This window comes from Pongo abelii, chromosome 12 (genome assembly GCF_028885655.2).
Source record: "Pongo abelii isolate AG06213 chromosome 12, NHGRI_mPonAbe1-v2.0_pri, whole genome shotgun sequence".
NCBI lineage: Eukaryota > Metazoa > Chordata > Mammalia > Primates > Hominidae > Pongo > Pongo abelii.
In genome coordinates, this window is record NC_071997.2 from 46761444 (window position 1) to 46780665 (window position 19222).

General features: G+C 48.7%; 1 protein-coding gene across 4 annotated transcripts in view; it reads right to left on the reverse strand.

The window, feature by feature from the left end:
• Window positions 1-218: 218 nt before the first annotated feature.
• Window positions 219-19222, reverse strand: part of TCF7L1 (transcription factor 7 like 1) — a 176549-nt gene continuing 157545 nt past the window's right edge. For 2 of the 4 annotated variants that reach the window (XM_054547964.2, XM_054547965.2), the window contains 8 exons: window positions 8510-8642; window positions 6823-6928; window positions 6482-6565; window positions 5414-5557; window positions 4454-4613; window positions 4260-4367; window positions 3101-3176; window positions 219-1574 (listed from right to left, as the gene is read on the reverse strand). In XM_054547964.2, the coding sequence (XP_054403939.1) occupies window positions 1141-1574; window positions 3101-3176; window positions 4260-4367; window positions 4454-4613; window positions 5414-5557; window positions 6482-6565; window positions 6823-6928; window positions 8510-8642 (1245 nt within the window). In that variant the 3' untranslated portion in view covers window positions 219-1140. The remainder of the gene's footprint in view (window positions 1575-3100; window positions 3177-4259; window positions 4368-4453; window positions 4614-5413; window positions 5558-6481; window positions 6566-6822; window positions 6929-8509; window positions 8643-19222) is intronic. The other 2 variants (XM_024242221.3, XM_054547966.2) reach the window with 1 other exon arrangement.

A 19222-nucleotide genomic window follows, 5' to 3' on the forward strand; every position in this document is an offset into this window, starting at 1 on the left:
ATGATTACTCCCTTTGCAGCTCAGTCATGGACACTGACTGGCCTATGTACATTTGAGACATAGGAAGCTGGGCTCAGGTTCTCTAAGGGTGTCAGGCATGCCTAACATTCCCGTGGCAAGTGGCAATCCTCCTTTGCATATCTGCGAAAGTCTAACGCAGGGTTTGGGAGTGAAACAGGGGGTTTGATTCAACAAAAGCACTAAAGAAACACTCAGAAAAGGTCTTGCAACTGCAATTTTATTTTCTTTTGTGAAAATAAACAACTGGGAGTTTAAATTGCTCCAAAAACCATAAAAACAAAAAGAAATACACACAGAAGCATGTGAGGTGATGGGGAAGGGAACAGGGTCTCTAGAACTTTGGCAGATTGTGCTGGCACGGACCCAGGTGACAGGAGCCAGACCATGGGGGCCGGTCCCACTTGCCACTCTGGGACTGTGAGGGGAATGATCGCCACTGGCAAGGATGGGGAGGAACACAGACTTCTTCGCTGAGTAAGTGGCAGGCACCTTGAGTCCCTTTAAATGTAGGGCTTGGGAGGAAACCATTTCAGAGGACCGCTTTCTCCACTGAAAGCTGGGGCTGGCGAGTTCGGGCCCACTGAGGGAGGGGACGCTGGTGGCAGCAAATCAGGCCAAGATGTCTTCTCACATGGTGACCGCCTCACACTGGGCAGAGGACAGAGGACGAAGAAGAACCCACGGTATTGAGCAGACGATGAAAACTTGGGCTGGGTAACAGGAAATGTCACAATGGCAGAGCTGCAGATGGAGTGGGGGAAGCTGGGGCAGGCGGCAGGGGCGAGAGGAGACAGGAGACAGAAAGTGCAAGAGAGGTAGAGAGAGATGCACCCTCTGCCCAGGTCCATCCACCACAGCACCTACAGGACGAACAGCACGCTACTTTTCAGTTCTCTTTCTTTAAAGATTTTTTTTTGTTGTTTTGTTTTGTTTTTTAAAAAAGCCTTAAGATCAGCTACTGGTTACATCTACAAACTGTAAAGTGCTGTTGTTACCAGCCACTTTACAGAACAGTCCAGAGTGGTCAAATATTGACCAATAAAGTCTCCTTTTTCTTTTTCTTCTGAATCATTACTACTCAATGAGTCACGTGATAGCCTGCAGGGGTCAGGGGGCAGCTTAGTGGGCAGACTTGGTGACCAGGGAAAGAGGCTGGGCCTGTAGCACCGGGAGGGCCTGGTGGGCATGGAGCGTGGCGGGGAAGGATGGGGGAGAGGCCAGCAGAGCTGTGGGCATGGACCCAAGGGGGAGGGGCCGGGACAGGAGGGGAGGCTGACTGCCCATCTGCCCAGAGGAGGAGGCTGCAGCCTTAGCTGACAGGAAGGCGGCAGAGTGGAGAGCCAGCTGGGCCCGGGTTTCTGGTTTGGTGGTGAGGGAGAGGGGCTGGGCTTGCTCCGAATGGGTGGCAGCAGGGGCAGCTGGTGAGGCCAAAGCTGCAGAGGGAGTGGCCGGGGAGTCCAGCATGCTCCCGTGGGAGGAGGCAGGGCTGTCACAGGGCTTCTCGGGGGGCAGGTACTGAACACATGGCTTCTTGCTCTTGGAGGCCAGGGCACCTAGGGGGAAGATACAAGAAAGAGTGAGCAGCTATAGCTCTGTGAGAGGTGGAGGCTGAGGAACAGCCCTGGTGATACATGTGCTTTGGAGACATAGGGATGCTTTTGGTGAGGACCTGACATTACTTCCAAAGCTTTCAAGACTAGGAAACTGCATTCACAAATACCCAGAGAACAGAGAAGAGCAATGCCCAAACTGATGAAGATCCACCCAGCATCAGATCGGAGAGAAGACGGCTCAGTGTCTCACAGGACCGCCCTCCTTTCCTAAAGCTCGTAACTTTTGGGATGAATCTCCAGTTTGCTTTGAAATCTTTGGCTTATGGTATTAATACAGTCAGAGAGAGTGCATGCCTGCTGAGCAGTGTGCCAGACAGTGGGTTCTGTAGCACGCATGGGTTCCACTCATGTGCGCTCCTATGTATAATGGAAGGAAGGAAGGAAGGGAGGAGGGGAGGGAAGGAAATAGGGAGGGAGGGAAGGAGAAAGGGAGGGCGGAGGGAGAAAGCAGGGAAGAAGAAACGGAGGGAGGGAGAAAGGGAGAGAGGGAGGGGGAAAGGGAGGGAGGGAGGGAGGGGGAAAGGGAGGGAGGGGGAAAGGGAGGGAGTGAGGGGGAAAGGGGGGGGAAGGGAGGGAGGCAGGGAGGGGGAAAGGGAGGGAAAGAAAGAGAGGGAGGGAGAAAGGGAGGGAGGGAGGGAGGGGGAAAGGGAGGGAAGGAGAATGGGAGGGAAGGAGAAAGGGAGGAAGGGAGAAAGTGAGGGAGGGAGAAAGGGAGGGGGAAGGGAGGGAGGGGAAAAGGGAGGGAAGGCGAAAGGGAGGGAGGGAGAAAGGAAGGGAGGGAGGGAGGGGGAAAGGGAGGGAAGAAGAAAGGGAGGGAGGGAGGAAGGAAGGAGAGAGATTGAAAGCACTTTACATCGTGCAAGCAGCGATACACTTGTCCTGGAGTGAGCACGAGATGGGGGCGTGACCTAAATATTAATAATAATCGTCACAGTGTGAGCATCTTTCTGTGCTAGGCAAGATTCTGTGCTAGGCAAGATGTGTATATAGAGATTTTATACACGGTTTTGACACAAAGTGCCTCCTAAACCCAAGCAAACTAATTTTTTCTGGTGTTCAACCAAAGAAACATCCAAGGAAACCTGGGGTCTCCTGGATCCACTGACAGGTGGGATGTCAGGGGCTCATGTGCTGCCTTCCTAAGGGTATTTCAAAGACAATTTCTACCTCATTCTATTAACCCTCAGGTAGGATGATTCACTTTTCAATGGAATTAAAGTATCTAGGCTTTGAAGTGACAAAGTCCTGGGATCAAATCCTACCACCACCACTGAAGCAGAGTGCCTGGGAAAATGCCTTCACATCTCAGAGCCTCTTAAGTGGCCACCTCGAGAAAGGGGCAATAGCACCCGCCCGCGAATACCGAGGCAGAAGCCCTGACCCATCAGGGAGCTAGAGACAGCATGGGCAGGTGTGGCTGTGATGGAAGGAAAAGCAGGAGAAGAGGCCAGTGCCCCCAGACGCACCCTCTGCCTCCTGGACTTGCTGCTGTGACTGTGTCTGGGACAGCTGCTTTTCTCTCTTCCTCTTCTTTTTCTTACCCTGGAAAATACAGCCAAAGGAAGAGGTAAGCTGGGAGAGAAGAATGCTGGCTTCTCAGGGGCTCCCAGATCAGAGAGAAGACAGGACGTTGCCCTTTACTGCTCTTGATCCCTCAGGGAGGGTGTGGAGAGATAATTCAGATCACAGCCGTGGGAGCCTGCGAGGAGGCAGAGGGAGCCCTTCCTCTCCTACAAATGCGTTTCCCCTCCAGGTCGGGTATCCAGGCCTTCTTGGAAGGCCTCCTCCCTCCACTGCCCTTCAGACTCTGTTTTTCTGTTTCTCTCCCTAGAACAATGCTTCTAGATCTTTTCTGAGGGGTCCCAGATCCCTTTGAAAGTTTGATGCAACTGTGGGTCCTCTTACCAGAAAAAAAGCAAAGAAGAACACGCATGCAAAAATTGGCTTGGTTTCCGGGAGCTTAGAGACACGCCCCCTGAGGCTCACACACTGGTCTTTGAGCCCTGGGTTAGGAGTGGCTGGAGACAACTCTTCCTACCACAGCTAACCCCGCGCCCTGTGTTATGAAATCGAGGGCAGAGTCCAGTTCAAAGGGAAATGCATAAACTGAAGTCCATCCTCAGGACTTGTTGACCTCCTGAGAATTAAAACGCCTTCCTTATTTCTAGAGAAGTATGGGCTTCTCCTTGATCTTAAGAGTCCTCTATAAATGCAGTCACTGGCCGGGCACGGTGGCTCACGCCTGTAGTCTCAGCACTTTGGGAGGCCGAGGTGGGCAGATCACGAGGTCAGGAGCTCGAGACCATCCTGGCTAACACGGTGAAACCCCATCCCTACTAAAAATACAAAAAATTAGCCGGGTGTGGTGGCGGGCGCCTGTAGTCCCAGCTACTCGGGAGGCTGAGACAGGAGAATGGTGTGAACCCGGGAGGCGGAGCTTGCAGTGAGCCAAGATCACGCCACCGCACTCCAGCCTGGGTGACAGAGTGAGCCTCTGTCTCAAAAAATAAAATAAAATAAAATAAAATAAATGAAAATAAACGCAGTTGCTTTCCTTTGCCCTTCCTCCTCTTGCAGAGGCTGCTCCTGGGGTCTGAGTGTCCTCTGCCCAGAGTGTGCACTTACATAGTTGTCCCGGGCTGACCAGGTTGGGTAGAGCTGCGAGTGAAGCTGCCGCTCCTTCCGGGCCAGCTCGTAGTACTTGGCCTGTTCTTCTCGAGACAGGTTGTGCCACTGGGGGAGAGAGGGTCAGAGACCACACGGAGCCATCAATGCAGGGACGCTGCCCCCATGGCCTGGAGGGAGAGGGCAGGTCTTACCTTTCTTCCCAGGATCTGGTTAATGGCTGCGCTTTCCTTCAGGGTGCACTCAGCCACCACCTTGGCCCTCATCTCCTTCATATACAACATGAAGGCATTCAGAGGCTTCTTCACATGGGGCTTCTTTTCTTCCTCCTTTTTCACGGTGACTGGTGATTTCCTGGGAAGGCATGTGGTTGTAGGTTAGCATGTCAGGTGTCACACAACTCATCAATCCCTGCCTGTCACTGAGACACCACTGATTGTCTCTGGGGAGGGGGGCAGGCTGCCTGGATACTAATTCAAGTGGCCCCATGGCTGCACTCAGCACCTGAGCACCTTCCTCCCGTAGTTTCCCACCTTTGAACGATCTCCAAGCCAGATTCTTTGAAAATCTACTCTCTAATTTCCTGACAGAGGAACAGAGCGTGGTGGGGTTGCTGAGATGAGCTCCCACTGGAGCTGGCAGGTGCTGGCGGAGGTGACATGACACAGTGTGGGGCACTCTGGGAAGAACCAAGTGGGGGGGGGGTCTCCTGGGATCTCCAGGGAGCACTGACTTTGGCTTCCTGCCATCTTTATGGCACATGGGCAAGGTAAGGACTCTGGTGCTCATCTCAGCTCAGACACCAGCCCACCACGAGTCCTTAAGAAAACAGTCTCCTTTCTGGGCCTCACCTTTTCATATATCTTATGGTGGGGTGTTAAAAGCTTTCTCAGGTTCTCTTTCAGCCTCTGAGACCTGACAGTAAAACTTTCCTTAATAAGAGAGAAGATGCACCATGTCCCTGAAAGGACAGGGACCCAGAAGGTCAGAGGGAGTAAGTCCCGAGGGAGAGGGAGGGCCTGGCTGGGGAGGCTGTGATGCCTGCTGAGTGACACCAAGAGAGAAGAGGACATGACATTTGCTGCTCAGAGTGTGGCCACCCCTCTCCACAGCCTGCACCCTCCCACCCGCAATCCAGGCTGCCGCTTACTTACGCGCTTACTGCAGGGCTCAGGCTGGGGGGTGCCGGTTCCTGCTTGACGATGGGGGAGACGATGGCAGGGTGGGGGATCCCTGAGGTGGGCAGGCCAGGGTGGGCGGGAGCTACCATGTGAGGAGAGAACCGACTGGAGACCAGGCTGTGCACCGGATAGAAACAAATGACAACAGAGGGGTTCAGGGTGGATACCTGCCACCCAGCAGAGGACACGGTGGCTCTCTGCCTTGAGGGCACAGGCATGTCCGTGGGGCAGAGTCTGAGGACTAGAAGGCTATTATTTGTCGTCTTCTAGAGAACCAGGTTTGGGAGATGCTTAATGCCTCTTCCCTCTCCCCACCAACACCCAGGCTGCCCATCTGGTGCTGGAAGCAGGTGGGATGAAACACACAAAAGGGGAGGAGGGTCAGAGGCCCGGGCACACTGTGGAAAAGAAGGGCTTAGGCTGTGGGCAGCTTTCCTCTGTCCTCAGAGGTTCCACTGTCAGGTAGAGCTGGTCCCTGAGACAGAAATCCCCTTTCACCAGCTCCTCTCTCGACATCATTTCAGGAAAAATTCATCTTCTCCCAGTCCCTGGCTTCAGTGCGATATACAGACAGTCCACGACTTAGGATTTTTTGACTTTACGATGGTGCAAAAATGGTATTAATAAAGTACTCTCCTTGACCTAGATGGGGTTATGTCTGGATAAAACCATCATATGTTGCAAATATTCTAAGGTGAAAGTTGTGTTTTCAATGTATGATGGGTTTATCAGGACGTGGCTCCGTCCTAAGTCGGGAGCATCTGTCCTCAAAATGCTTCAGTGCCAGAGCCCATGGCAGGAGGCAGAGTGCTAGGGCTTTGCAATCCTTCTGTTGGAGAGATGGGGACAGTGATCCTGTGGTCTCCATTCTGACCTGGGGGTGGGGAGCGCGTGGCACGAGAAGGTGCTTGATCAAAGAGAGGTGGGGGGACGGGTGAGCCCTGTGCCTGCTCATTAACTGGCTAGAAAAAGCTGTTTCATGGTCAGAAATGGAGTGGTTGCTAAGACAAACATGCGGACAGCCCCAGCCCCGGGACTCACCTGGACATCGAGGCGTTCATGGCGAGGGCAGGGTAAGGGTGCCGAAAGCCACCAGGAGGAAGGGAATACATGGGCTGGCCTTGCCTGTGAGGGTGAGGAAATCTGGTCAGCATATTGGGAAAGTTCAGGGCAGAGGAGGAGAGGCACTCGGGAAGAGGGGATGAGAAATATGGGAAGGAAGTGGGAAGGTAGAGTTGGGAGCAAGCTGCCCTGGCGGGAGCAGGGAGGCCTAATCCTGGGCTTGCCTCTGAGGGGGCTCCACTGTGCAAGGCGCGCAGGGCACAGAGGCAGAGCTCAGCGCAAGGAGGGAGCAGGGGGAAGAGAGGCTGTGGGTTCCTTACTGTGGGACGAGCCAGCCGAGGGGGTGGGGGATTTGTCCGACAGCTCCGGGAGAGAGTGGGTAATACGGTGACAGCTCGGATGGGTGAGGGGGCCGGGGGATTCCTGCTTCCAAAGAGAGATATGTCAGACTGTTCCCTCGCCCTGACAGAGCACCTTAACGAACATCAAATGGGAGCATCCTGCCCTATGTCCCTGGTGCTCTGGAGCCTAGCAGGTGCTTGTGTCATCGTCCTTGCCCTCTGTCAACTCCCTAGCAGCTCTCACCAGTCAGTCAAGGACATATTCAAGGGAGGCAGAACTAATGCACACCCTCTCTAGCTGCACGGATTCTATCTCTGTAAAGAGTACCTTCCAGCTGGCTGTGATACAGAAGCCAGCGTCCTGGAAGAGAGGGACAGGACCCACAAGATCAATGATAAGAGTCACTGGTGAACCAAGTCTCTAGAAAGCCCACCTCATTCATGGAGAAATAAACTTTGGATTCCTCCTCCACATGTGTCTTCCTCATTATCTGTAACTTGTAGTGACTGTTGTTTCTCCAAAGAGGGGCTCCAAAAATGCTTTGCCTTCCCCTGGCAACTCTGTGTGAATGCTATAAAGACAGTGTCTCCCTGGAATCGACAGGTCTGGTGGGCAAGTTTAAAAAAAAAAAAAAGGCCGGGCGCGGTGGCTCACGCCTGTAATCCCAGCACTTCGGGAGGCTGAGGCGGGTGGATCACGAGGTCAGGAGATGGAGACCATCCTGGCTAACATGGTGAAACCCCGCCTCTACTAAAAAAATACAAAAAATTAGCCGGGCATGGTGGCGGGCATCTGTAGTCCCAGCTACTCGGGAGGCTGAGGCAGGAGAATGGCTTGAACCCAGGAGGCGGAGCTTGCAGTGAGCCAAGATCGCGCCACCGCACTTCAGCCTGGGTGACAGAGCGAGACTCCGTCTCAAAAAAAAAAAAAAAAAAAAAAAAAAAAGCCAGCTCAGGTTGGGCACAGTGGCACACACCGGTAATCCCGGCACTTAGGTGAGTTGATTGCTTGAGTCCAGGAGTTTGAGACCAGCCTGGGCAACATGGCAAAAACCCATCTCTACTAAAAATACAAAAATTAGCTGGGCAAGGGCATGGTGGCATGCGCCTGTGGTCCCAGCAACTCGGGAGGCTGAGGAAGGAGGACTGCTTGAGCCCAGGAGGTCAAGGCTGCAGTGAGCTGAGATCACACTACTGCACTCCAGCTTGGGCGACACAGCAAGACTGTCTTAAATAAACAAATAAATAAAGCCAGTTTGGCCTCACTGCTTTACGGTTGCACTTCTATGTCTGCTTAGACTGATGAATCTATTTAAAAATGTTCAGTTTAGGGCAAAGGTGTCTTGGTGTAGGGAAGCACGGCCCACAGCTGGGCTAGACTTGGGCAGAGCCACCCCACACATTGCCTATGGAGCCAGGCCCTGTGCTTTACTGCATTTAATTCCTGGGGGCCTTATCATGACCCTATGGTGGAGAAGGTACTAGGGAGGCACAGATGAAAAAAAAAACGACAAGGCTAAAGTTAGCAGACAAGGTCCAAAGACTCCTGAGACAAAAAGCCATGATTTGAACACCCAGGTCAGCCTGATTCAAGGGCTGTTATGTTCCCACAAAAGAGAAGCCCGCCCGCCCTGCAGCAGCACTGCCTGAGTGGCAGACGACTTACCTGTCTTTGGATCGATCTCTGAGGAGAGGTGGGTGGGAGGGGAGCCGGGGGAGAAGTGGTCATTGCTGTAGGTGATGAGGGGAGTCAGCGGATGCATGTGATGCGGGTGCTGAACGACAGGAACTTTATTAGACTGAAAGAGAGAAAAAAGACCAGGAATAGTTGCCAAGGAGATGGAGAGTATGACCAGCTGTTATTTATGGAATCAAGTAAGTGCCAGGTATTTTCCAGGCAACATCCCATTCAGTCCTCAAAACATTCCCAGAGAGATGACAGCGGTGGACACAGCAGAGAAAAAGCAGCAGGACTTGAGAAAGGATCACACCCACCCTCCAGCTTCTCCCCCAAGACAACCCTCCATCGCTCCCCTCACGTGCACTGTGTGTGGGAAACACTACAGGCTTCTGGGGAATGATCTGCGCTGTGTCATCTCAAACACTACAGGCTGCTGAGGGATGATCTGCACTGTGTCATCTCACTGAATCTAAAAAGGTTTTTTTTTTTTTTTTTGAGATGGAGTCTTGCTTTGTCACCCAGGCTGTGCAGTAGCACGATCTCGGCTCACTGCAGCCTCTGCCTCCCGGGTTCCAGCAATTCTCCCATTTCAGCCTCTGGAGTAGCTGGGATTACAGGCGTCTGCCATCACGCCTGGCTAATTTTTTTGTATTTTTAGTACAGACAGGGTTTCACCATGTGGGCCAGGCTGGTCTTGAACTCCTGACCTCAGGTGATCCACCCGCTTCGGCCTCCCAAAGTGCTGGGATTACAGGTGTGAACCACTGCGCCCGGCCCTGAAAAGGTTTAACACACATTTTTCAAATAAACTTCATAGAAACAGTCGCTCTCAGGTTTAAGTCTGGGACTGGGAACAGGGCAGGGGGAGAGTTGCCCCCATTAGACCTCATACCACCAAGTCTCATATTCAGGTTTTACAGACACAACCCCAAAGCACTTGAAACACTTCTCTCTGTAGCACTTTACTCTGCTGACCTCATTACCACATTCTGTGTAAAAGACCACCAAATAGAAGGAGCACCATTATTTTATAAAGCTATTGAGAAAGAAAAACGCTGGCACGCCACAGACACATCTTCAGAGATGTTAACATGGGAAAAACCCATGCGTCCTACAATTGGTAAACAGAATTAACTTTTTAATTGTTTAAACCTAATCTGACTTATCCATAAGGCTTTTTATTTTAAAAACATCTACACGTCACTGAACCCTACATTACAAACACAGCACCAGGCATAATGTCTACTCCTTATAACCTAGAAAAGAAGCTGTGATTACCCCCATTCCAGAGATGAGGGAACAGCCCAGAAAGATTCCATGACTTAGCCTGGAACATAGTTAAGTGGCAGAGCTGGGATTCATATCAGCTGTTTATGGCTTTAATAAACAAGAATGTTTTCTCTTGTACAACCTGCCTCTCCCAGAACCTTCTCAAAACGTAAAACTTGTCACAGAGAAGGGACACACATTATGTTTTTTGATAATAAGATAAATGAGTTACAAGTGGAGAAGAGATTTCTTTTTAAAAGAGATTTGTGGACGGGCGCGATGACTCATGCCTGTAATCCCAGCATTTTGGGAGGCCAAGGCGGGCGGAACACCTGAGGTCAGGAGTTCGAGACCAGCCTGGCCGACATGGTGAAACCCTGTCTCTACTAAAAATACAAAAATTAGCCAGGCATGGTGGCGTGTGCCTATAGTCCCAGCTACCCAGGAGGCTGAGGCAGGAGAATTGCTGGAACCCAGGAGGCAGAGGCTGCAGTGAGCCGAGATCGTGCCACTGCACTCCAGCCTGGGTGACAGAGCAAGACTCCATTTAAAAAAAAAAAAAAAGATTTGTAAAAAAGATGATTTGGAGGTGACCCAAGGGCTACAACTCCAAATGGCTATATTCCTGTTTCAATTTTTCATTTCATAGAGTCCATGAGCCCTTTCTTTCATGTGGTGCCTATTTGGTACTCATAATGCAAACTCCAATCCATAGATTTCCTGGGTATCCTTGAGCTCACCACAGCCTTGTTCCTTTTCAGTGTGCCAAGCAGAGCGGCGAGGCGGAGAATTAAACCGTTTATAACCATGACCACCAGGTTGCGCCAGCACGCAGCTGGGCCCTGCTGGTGGCTGGTGGGCTCACTGGATGTTGCATAATGAATTTAAAAATTACTGTCTTCTTACTGTTTTCACCTGTCCAATTACTCGTTTTTGAAGATATCTCCATATACGTGAACATACAACACAAAAGTATTAAAAATTATTGTAAGATCAGATTTCCAGGAAGCCAATGCATCTTAATGATAGAGTTTCTGGAAACAGCTTTGTCTAAAGGGTGACTTTTAGTATTATAAATGCAATAGAATTATTACCAGAGTGAAAATAAATAATCACAATTAAAAAATACATAAACTCGGTAATTTAAAAAAAGGCTAAATAGAAGCACACCAAAAATGTAAACAAGTTATGTTTGAGTGGTGAAACTATGGGTAATTTTGTTTTTATTGTCTCTCTTTCCATATTTTCCAACTTTACTTTCACCATGATCTACTGCTTAAAAAAATATACTATGAATAACACAAACTTTCTAAGAAAGAAATACAAACTATATCATAATTATATCACAAAGCATTTAGACAACATAACTGCACCATCCTAACCCTGTCGCTATGGTCATTTTGCCATATCCCCTTTCATTAAGACTTTCTGGGCATCAGTGTGTGTGTGTGTGCGTGTGCGCGCGCGCCTGAGACAGGGTCTCGCTCTGTTGCCCAGGCTGGAGTGCAGTGGTGCAATCTCGGTTCACTGCAGCCTCTGTCTCCCAGGCTCAAGCAATCCTCCCACCTCAGCCTCCCAAGTAGCTGGTACTACAGGTGCGCACTGCCACACCTCGCTAATTTTTTGTAGAGACACGGTTTAGCCATGTTGCCCAGGCTGTTCTCGAACTCCTGGGCTAAAGTGATCCACCCACCTTGGTCTCCTAAAATGCTGGGATTACAGGTGTGAGCCACTGTGCCGGGCTCAGTGGCTCAAAATAAAATTTTATTTTATTTTGAGACAGAGTCTTACTCTGTCACCCAGGCTGGAGTGCAAGTGGTGTGATCTCGGTTCACTGCAACCTCTGCCTCCTGGGTTCAAGCGATACTCCTGCCTCAGCCTCCCAAGTAGCTGGGATTACAGGCGCCCACCACCATGCCCGGCTGATTTTTTTGTATTTTTAGTAGAGATGGGGTTTCACCATGTTGGCCAGGCTGGTTTCCAACTCCTGACATCAGGCGATCCCCCTGCCTCGGCCTCCCAAAGTGCTGGGATCACAGGTGTGAACCACCACGCCCAGCCTCTGCATCAGTTTTACATTAACATTTATTTACATCATTTATAGCTGTCTTAAAAACTGGTGATAGTATTAAGAAATCCTGATTGCTCATGTGCTGTATTTGGCCCGGGGAGAAACCAGCAAACAGGACTCAATGGGTAACAGAATTAAGTATTAGGTTGGTGCAAAAGTAATTGTGGTTTTGGCCATACTTTTAATGGCAAAACCACAATTACTTTTGCACCAACCTAATACAAAGTAGGGAAATTTTTATTTGAAGATCTATGTATAGTTGTCGAAATGCTGTGTGAGTTCTTACCGTTTCCCACTAGGTGGCATCATTGTCCAGAAAATGAACCGGGAGGAAAGGCGGGAAGTAGATGTGGCCTCCTAGAAGGAAGGTTCTCCTTGCAGGCTTCTGTCCCAATAAAAGTTCCTGCTCATTGCTCTCCTCAGCTGCCCCCAGGGACAGGATGTTCACAGCATATACCCAAACTGAGGACTAGGAATGTAGGGAACCACCGCACACCCCTCTGTGGATAACCCCAACAGGGACAAAACACACAAGCGTGGGCATGGGTGTGCATGGCCAGGAAGCTGAATCCAGATGCATCCAAAGAGCCCCTCAGAGCCACCTCAGACCTAAATCCTTCAGGCAAGCGCTGCAAGCCAGCTCTTTCTAGCTCAGGTGTTTCCTGTCTATTTCAGTCTGTTTCTAGAGTTGGTACAAAACAAAGGTCTTTAAACTCTGGTCTCCCTAGGAAGCCATGTGTCCTCTCTCACACACTTTTTTTTTTTTTGAGACAGAGTCTTGCTCTGTCACCAGGCTGGAGTGCAGTCTCGGCTCACTGCAATCTCCGCCTCCCAGGTTCAAGCAATTCTCTTGCCTCAGCCTCCTGAGTAGCTGGGACTACAGGCACCCGCCACCATGCCCAGCTAATTTTTGTATTTTTAGTAGAGATGGGGTTTCACCATGTTGCCCAGGATGGTCTCGATCTCTCAACCTCGTGATCTGCCCACCTCAACCTCCCAAAGTGCTGGGATTACAGGTGTGAGCCACCGAGCCTGGCCTACACATTTTTTTTTTTTTTTTTTTTGAGATGGAGTCTCACTCTGTCACCCAGGCCGGAGTGCAGTGGCGTGATCTCGGTAAAAATATAAAAATTAGCCAGGCGTGGTGGCACATGCCTATAATCCCAGCTACTCAGGAGGCTGAGGCAGGAGAATCGCTTGAACCTGGGAGGTGGAGGTTGCAGTGAGCCGAGATCGCACCACTGCACTCCAGCCTGGGCGACAGAGGGAGACTCTGTCTCAAACAAAAATAAAATAAAATAAAATAAATTAGACAGATAAATAAGTTTATTAAAATATTTTAATACAATGTTAAAATGCTAAGAAGAAAAACTAAGAGAAAGTATAAAAGAAATATAGAGGGAATGAGCAGGTTAAACAGGATGTTTCTAGGATGACCAGGGAAGGTGTCAATGAGAAAATGATTTTTTTTTGGAGACACAGTCTCACTGTGTCCCCCAGGCTGAAGTGTAGTGGTGTGATCTCAGCTCACTGCAGCTTCTGCCTCCTGGGCTCACGGGATCTTCTCACCATCCCGGGCTAATTTTTGTATTTTTTGTAGAGATGGGGTTTTGCCATGTTACCCAGGCTGGTCTTCAGCTCCTGGACTAAGCAATCTGCCTGTCTGGGCAACACAAAATGCTGGGATTACAGGTGTGAGGCGCTGCGCCTGGCCTGGGAACATGACTTTCACATTTGAAAGAAGTGGGGAGCTGGACACATTGATTGTGGGGAAGGACATTTTGGCGCAAGAAACACTAGTGTAGTATGCCCGGCATAGCACATGTGGGGACCCACAGCAGGCCAGCGGACTGCAGCAGAGAGGAGAATGAGGGTCTGTACGGATGTGTCAACAAATACTTTCTGAGCTCCTGAAAGTGGTGTGCTGCCGGCTACGAAAAATGTGAAGGTAAGTCAAGAGTCTCTGCAGGGCAACAGGAGACAGAAAAGGCTCAGGGAACTGGAATGTGCTTTCAGGTCCTTCTGAGCAATGGTATGTTTCTGAGGTCTTTGCAAGTAGGACAGGATTTATCATTCTTGGGATAAGCCTTTCCTTACCCAAACTCTTCTTTTCCCACTGTTTGCTGGCATTAAGGGTGGCAAAAGACAGCCCTAAGGTTACCTTTATTTTTGTTCCTTTGGCATTTGCCTTTTTTTCTCTTCTGCATGGGTGCTTGAAGGAAAACATTTCTAAACCCTTGCAATTTGAACTGTTTTTAGGATATGTCTAGGTGAATGTCAATTTTCATTGAGTTTTATAGAATTCAAAGGAGCTCTTTCAATCCATAAATTCAAGTTTTTGTTTTTAGAGCCCACTTTAACTTTCTTAATTGCCTCTTTTCATTCAGTTTGGTCTCTTCTTTAGAAACACTATTTGTAGAATGGTTTTTAATTTTTTTTCTCTGTATCCATCAGCGACTTTCTCATCACAGTTACAAATGGCACAAATGTGACTTGCCACAATGTCAACTCCAGTCTATACAAAGATGAATGAGCTGGGAGACATGAGTAAGAATTTCAAAGACGCTGAAGCTCAACAGCAGAAATGAATGGAAGGAACGATGCAGGTGGAAAACCATCACTGCTTGCTAAAACTAGTGGGTGAAAAATTGATGAGAAATAGGGCATTGGCATAGCCTTGGAGCCTCTCCCTACGAAACACTTATTAATTACAAAGGGAAAAATTGTTACCCTCGGGTGGAAACGTTTGTCAGATACCACCTAATCCAAACAGTTGACGCTAACATCACTAATACCGGGACAAAGGCAGACTGTAGGGCTGCCTCCTGAAATGAGGTACCGAGGATGCAATTTTAGTGCAGTGACATTCTGGCCAAAAATGCACAATCTGAATCTAACCATGACGAAACATCAGACAAACCCAAACTAAGGGACATTCTACAAAATAGCTGGCCTGTACTTCTCAAAAAATGTGAAGGTCAAGAAAGACAAAGACAGGCTAAGGACCTCTGCTGGATTTGAGCGAACTAAAGAGACATGATGGCTACATGTAATCCAAGATGTCGGGTAGAACCCGGGACCAGGAGAAACACATGGGCTATCATGGACATTATTGGGACACGGGCCAAAAGTTCAGTCTATATTGCGAATTAGATAATAATATGAAAAGTTAATGTTACTGGCTGGGTATGATGGCTCAAGCCTATAGTCCCAGCACTTTGGGAGGCCGAGGCAGGTGGATCATTTGAGGTCAGGAGTTTGAGCCCAGCCTGGCCAACATGGCGAAATCCCGTGTCAACTAAAAATACAAAAATTAGCTGGGCATGGTGGCGGGGACCTGTAATCCCAGCTACTCAGGAGGCTGAGGCAGAAGAATCACTTGAACCCAGGAGGTGGAGGCTGCAGTGAGCCGAGATCGTGCCGCTGCACTCCAGCATGGGCGACAGAATGAGACTCTGTTTCAAAAAAAAAAAAAAAAAAAAAAAGTAAACGTTACTTTCTTCATTTTGAAGACTGTACTGTGATTATTTAAGAGAATGCCTTTGTTCTTAGGTAATATAGCTAAAATATTTAAGGGTAAAGGGTCACAATGTTTCCAAGTTACTCTCAAACTTTTCAGAAAAGAAAAAACAGAGAGAAAGAGAAGCACAAAGCCCAGGGGAAAAATGTGTAAATCTGGATAAAGGTTATATGGGAGTTCCTTGTATTATTCTTGAAACTTTTCTGGGAGTTAAAATAATACTCAAAAGTGGCCAGGCACCGTGGCTTATGCCTGTAATCCCAGCACATTGGGAGGCCGAGGCGGGCGGATCACCTGAGGTCGGGAGTTCGAGATCAGCCTGACCAACATGGAGAAACCCTGTCTCTAATAAAAATACAAAATTAGCCGGGCATGCAGGCACATGCCTGTAATCCCAGCTACTAGGAAGGCTGAGGCAGGAGAATCGCTTGAACCTGGGAGGCAAAGGTTGCGGTGAGCCAAGATCACGTCATTGCACTCCAGCCTGGGTGACAAGAGCGAAACTCTGTCTCAAAAAACAAAACAAAACAAAACAAAAAACCCAAAAGTTATTACTGTGTATTAAGAATTACAATCAGTATTGAGGGTAGTACAGAGCACCAACAGGATATGCTATGGGTTTTGGAGTTTTCTACATCTACACAGGTATACTGGTAAGAAGATACCAGTATACCTGGTTATCTGTTTGTTATGTACAATTTTATTAAAAAAAAATTTTTTTTTTCAGACAGGGTCTCAGTCACCCAGGCTGGAGTGCAGTGGCCTGATCATGGCTCACTGCAGCTTCAACCTCCTGGGCTCAAGCAATCCTCCTACCTCAGCCTCCTGAGTAGCTGGGACTGCAGGTATGTGCCACCATGCCTGGCTAATTTTTTTTATTTTTAGTAAAGATGAGGTCGCACTATGTTGCCCAGGCTGGTCTCAAACTCCTGAGCTCAAGTGATCCTCCCACCTCAGCTTCCCTAAGTGCTGGGATTACAGGTGTGAGTCACCATGCCTGGCTATATGTACAGTTGTAAAAGAGAAATTCCAATGAATATTTTTGAGAATTGGCATGTTAAGCAGCATCAGGTTTCTCAGCTCAAAGCTGGGGCAGAGCTATTGATGTTCTTTCCGAGAGCATCCAGCACTGGCTCAGCAATCAATAATTTGGCATGAAACTATCCAGTTTGCTTCTGAGAGTGACCCAATTTGCAATGCTAAAACTGGGTGTTTACCATTATTAGTGCAGACAATGTCCCTATGCCAGTGGTTCTCAAAGCTCAGTCCCCAGACCAGCAGCATAAGCATCACCTGGAAACTTGTTAGAATGCAAATTCTCAGGCTCGACCTACCGCGATCCACTGAATCAAACTCTGCAAAGTTTGATTCACCCAGAGATGAAATCACCCAGAGAGCTTTTAAAATTCCCAATGCTCGGCCGGGCGTGGTGGCTCACGCCTGTAATCCCAGCACTTTGGGAGGCTGAGGCGGGCAGGTCACGAGGTCAGGAGATCGAGACCATCCTGGCTAACATGGTGAAACCCCGTCTTTACTAAAACTACAAAAAATTAGCCAGGCGTGGTGGTGGGCGCCTGTAGTCCCAGCTACTCAGGAGGCTGAGGCAGGAGAATGGCGTGAACCCGGGAAGTGGAGCTTGCAGTGAGCCAAGATCGTGCCACTGCACTCCAGCCTGGGCGACAGAGCGAGACCCCATCTCAAAAAAAAAAAAAAAAAAAAATTCCCAGTGCTCAGGCCACACCTAAATTCCATCAGAAACTCTAGGAGTGGGGTTCAGCAATCTTTGTTTTATCAAGTTCCCCAGATGACTCCGATGCCTGCTCAAGAGACCCACCAACGGGATGATAAGGAAGATGCTGCCAGTGTCTAAACAGTATTGGTAGGGTCCTTCTAATACTGAGAAGATGACAACCAAGAGAAATTCTAATTTTGATCCTACTGAAGATGCTAAACTCTGACAGGAAGTACTTGGACACGAGACTGTTAAGACTTGCAATAATTTATTTCTGTTTAGAGTATGTTCTACATTCTTGAATCTCAAATGCTAAACAAGATCAATAGGTCAAGATGTAGCCATGTGTTTGCTTTTTTATTTATTTATAATTCTCTTTCCTTCCCTTGCCCCATCAGTATTAGACTTGCCCCTATGTATTAGTCTGTTCTTCCATTGCTATAAAGAAATACCTGAGACTGGGTAATTTATAAAGAAAAGAGGTTTAATTGGCTCATAGTTACGCAGGCTGTACAGAAACCATGATGCTGGCACCTGCTCGGCTCCTGGGGAGGCCTCAGGAAACTTTTAATTATGGAGGAAGGTGAAGGGGAGCAGGCGCATCTTACTTGGTGGAGGAGGAACAGGACAGAAAGAGTGGGGGAGGTGCTGCACACTTTTAAATGACCAGATCTTACAAAAACTTGCTTGCCATCACAAGAATGGCACTAGGAGATGGTGCTAAACCATTCATGAAGGACCACTCCCGTGATTCAGTCACCTTCCACCAGGCCCTACCTCCAACATTGGGGATTACAGTTAGACATGAGATTTGGGTGGGGACACAGATCCACACCATATCACCTTATGACTTGCTCTGACCAATGGAATATTAGCAGACATGAAATGAAGTGAGAGGAAGCTTTCAATATGCTTCCCTTCTTTTGTATCTGCCACATGCCATGAGAAGGACATGACCTGGATAGCCACTGGTCCTGGGATAAGAGCCATGTGGAGAAGACCTGAACCTCCCCCTTAACAAGCTAAAAGAGCCACTCCAAGTGACCCACAGGTCCACCAGTGGAAAAAGAAATGTTTGCTAATGTAAGCCACTGAATTGTTTGTTACACAGCATTATCAAAGAAACAGTTGACTTGGGCTGGGTGTGGTGGCTCATGCCTGTATTCCCAGCACTTTGGGTGGTCAAGGCAGCCAGATTGGGTGAGCCCAGGAGTTTGAGACCAGCCTGGCGAACATGCTGAAACCCCATCTCTATAAGAAATACAAAAAATTAGCTGGGCTTGATGATGCACGCCTGTGGTTCCAGCTACTTGGGAGGCTGAGGTGGGAGGATCACTTGAGCCCAGGAGGTGGAGGTTGAAGTGAGCCAAGATTGTGCCACTGCACTCCAGCCTGGGTGACAGAGCAAGACCCTGTCTTAAAAAACAAAAAGAGAGAAATAGCTAACTTAAGACATAAAGTCTACAAAAATATTTTTTGAGAAATACACAAAAGTATAAAGAATGATACCACACCCAAAACCTGCCATGTGGGATTGTTTTTATAGCTTTTAAATTTTGTTCTTTTTTTCTTAAATAAAACATCACAGAAAGTTAAATCTTCTTAAACACTCCACCAGTCTCATGCTCCTCCCCACTTCCCAAAGGCAGCTACCATTTAAATGTTCCCATTCTCCCTTAAAAATACATATGACCAGTAAACTCAGCACTTTGGGAGGCTGAGGCAGAAGGATCACTTGAGCCTGGGAGGTCAAGACCAGCTTGGGCCATATAGTGGAACCCCATCTCTACAAAAAATAATAAAAATAGCTGGATGTGGTGGTGCACACCTGTAGTACTAGCTATTTGGGAGGCTGAGGAGGGAGGAATGCTTGAGTTTGAGGCTGCAGTGAGCTATGATCATGCCACTGCACTGCAGCCTAGGTGACAGAGTGAGACCCTGTCTCAACAAAGCACAAAAACCCAAAATCCGGGAGGCTGAGGCAGGAGAATCGCTTGAACCCAGGAGGTGGAGGTTGCAGTGAGCTGAGATCACGTGCCACTGCACTCCTGCTTGGGTGACAAGAGTGAAACTCCGTTCCAAAAACAAAACCAAAACCACAAAACC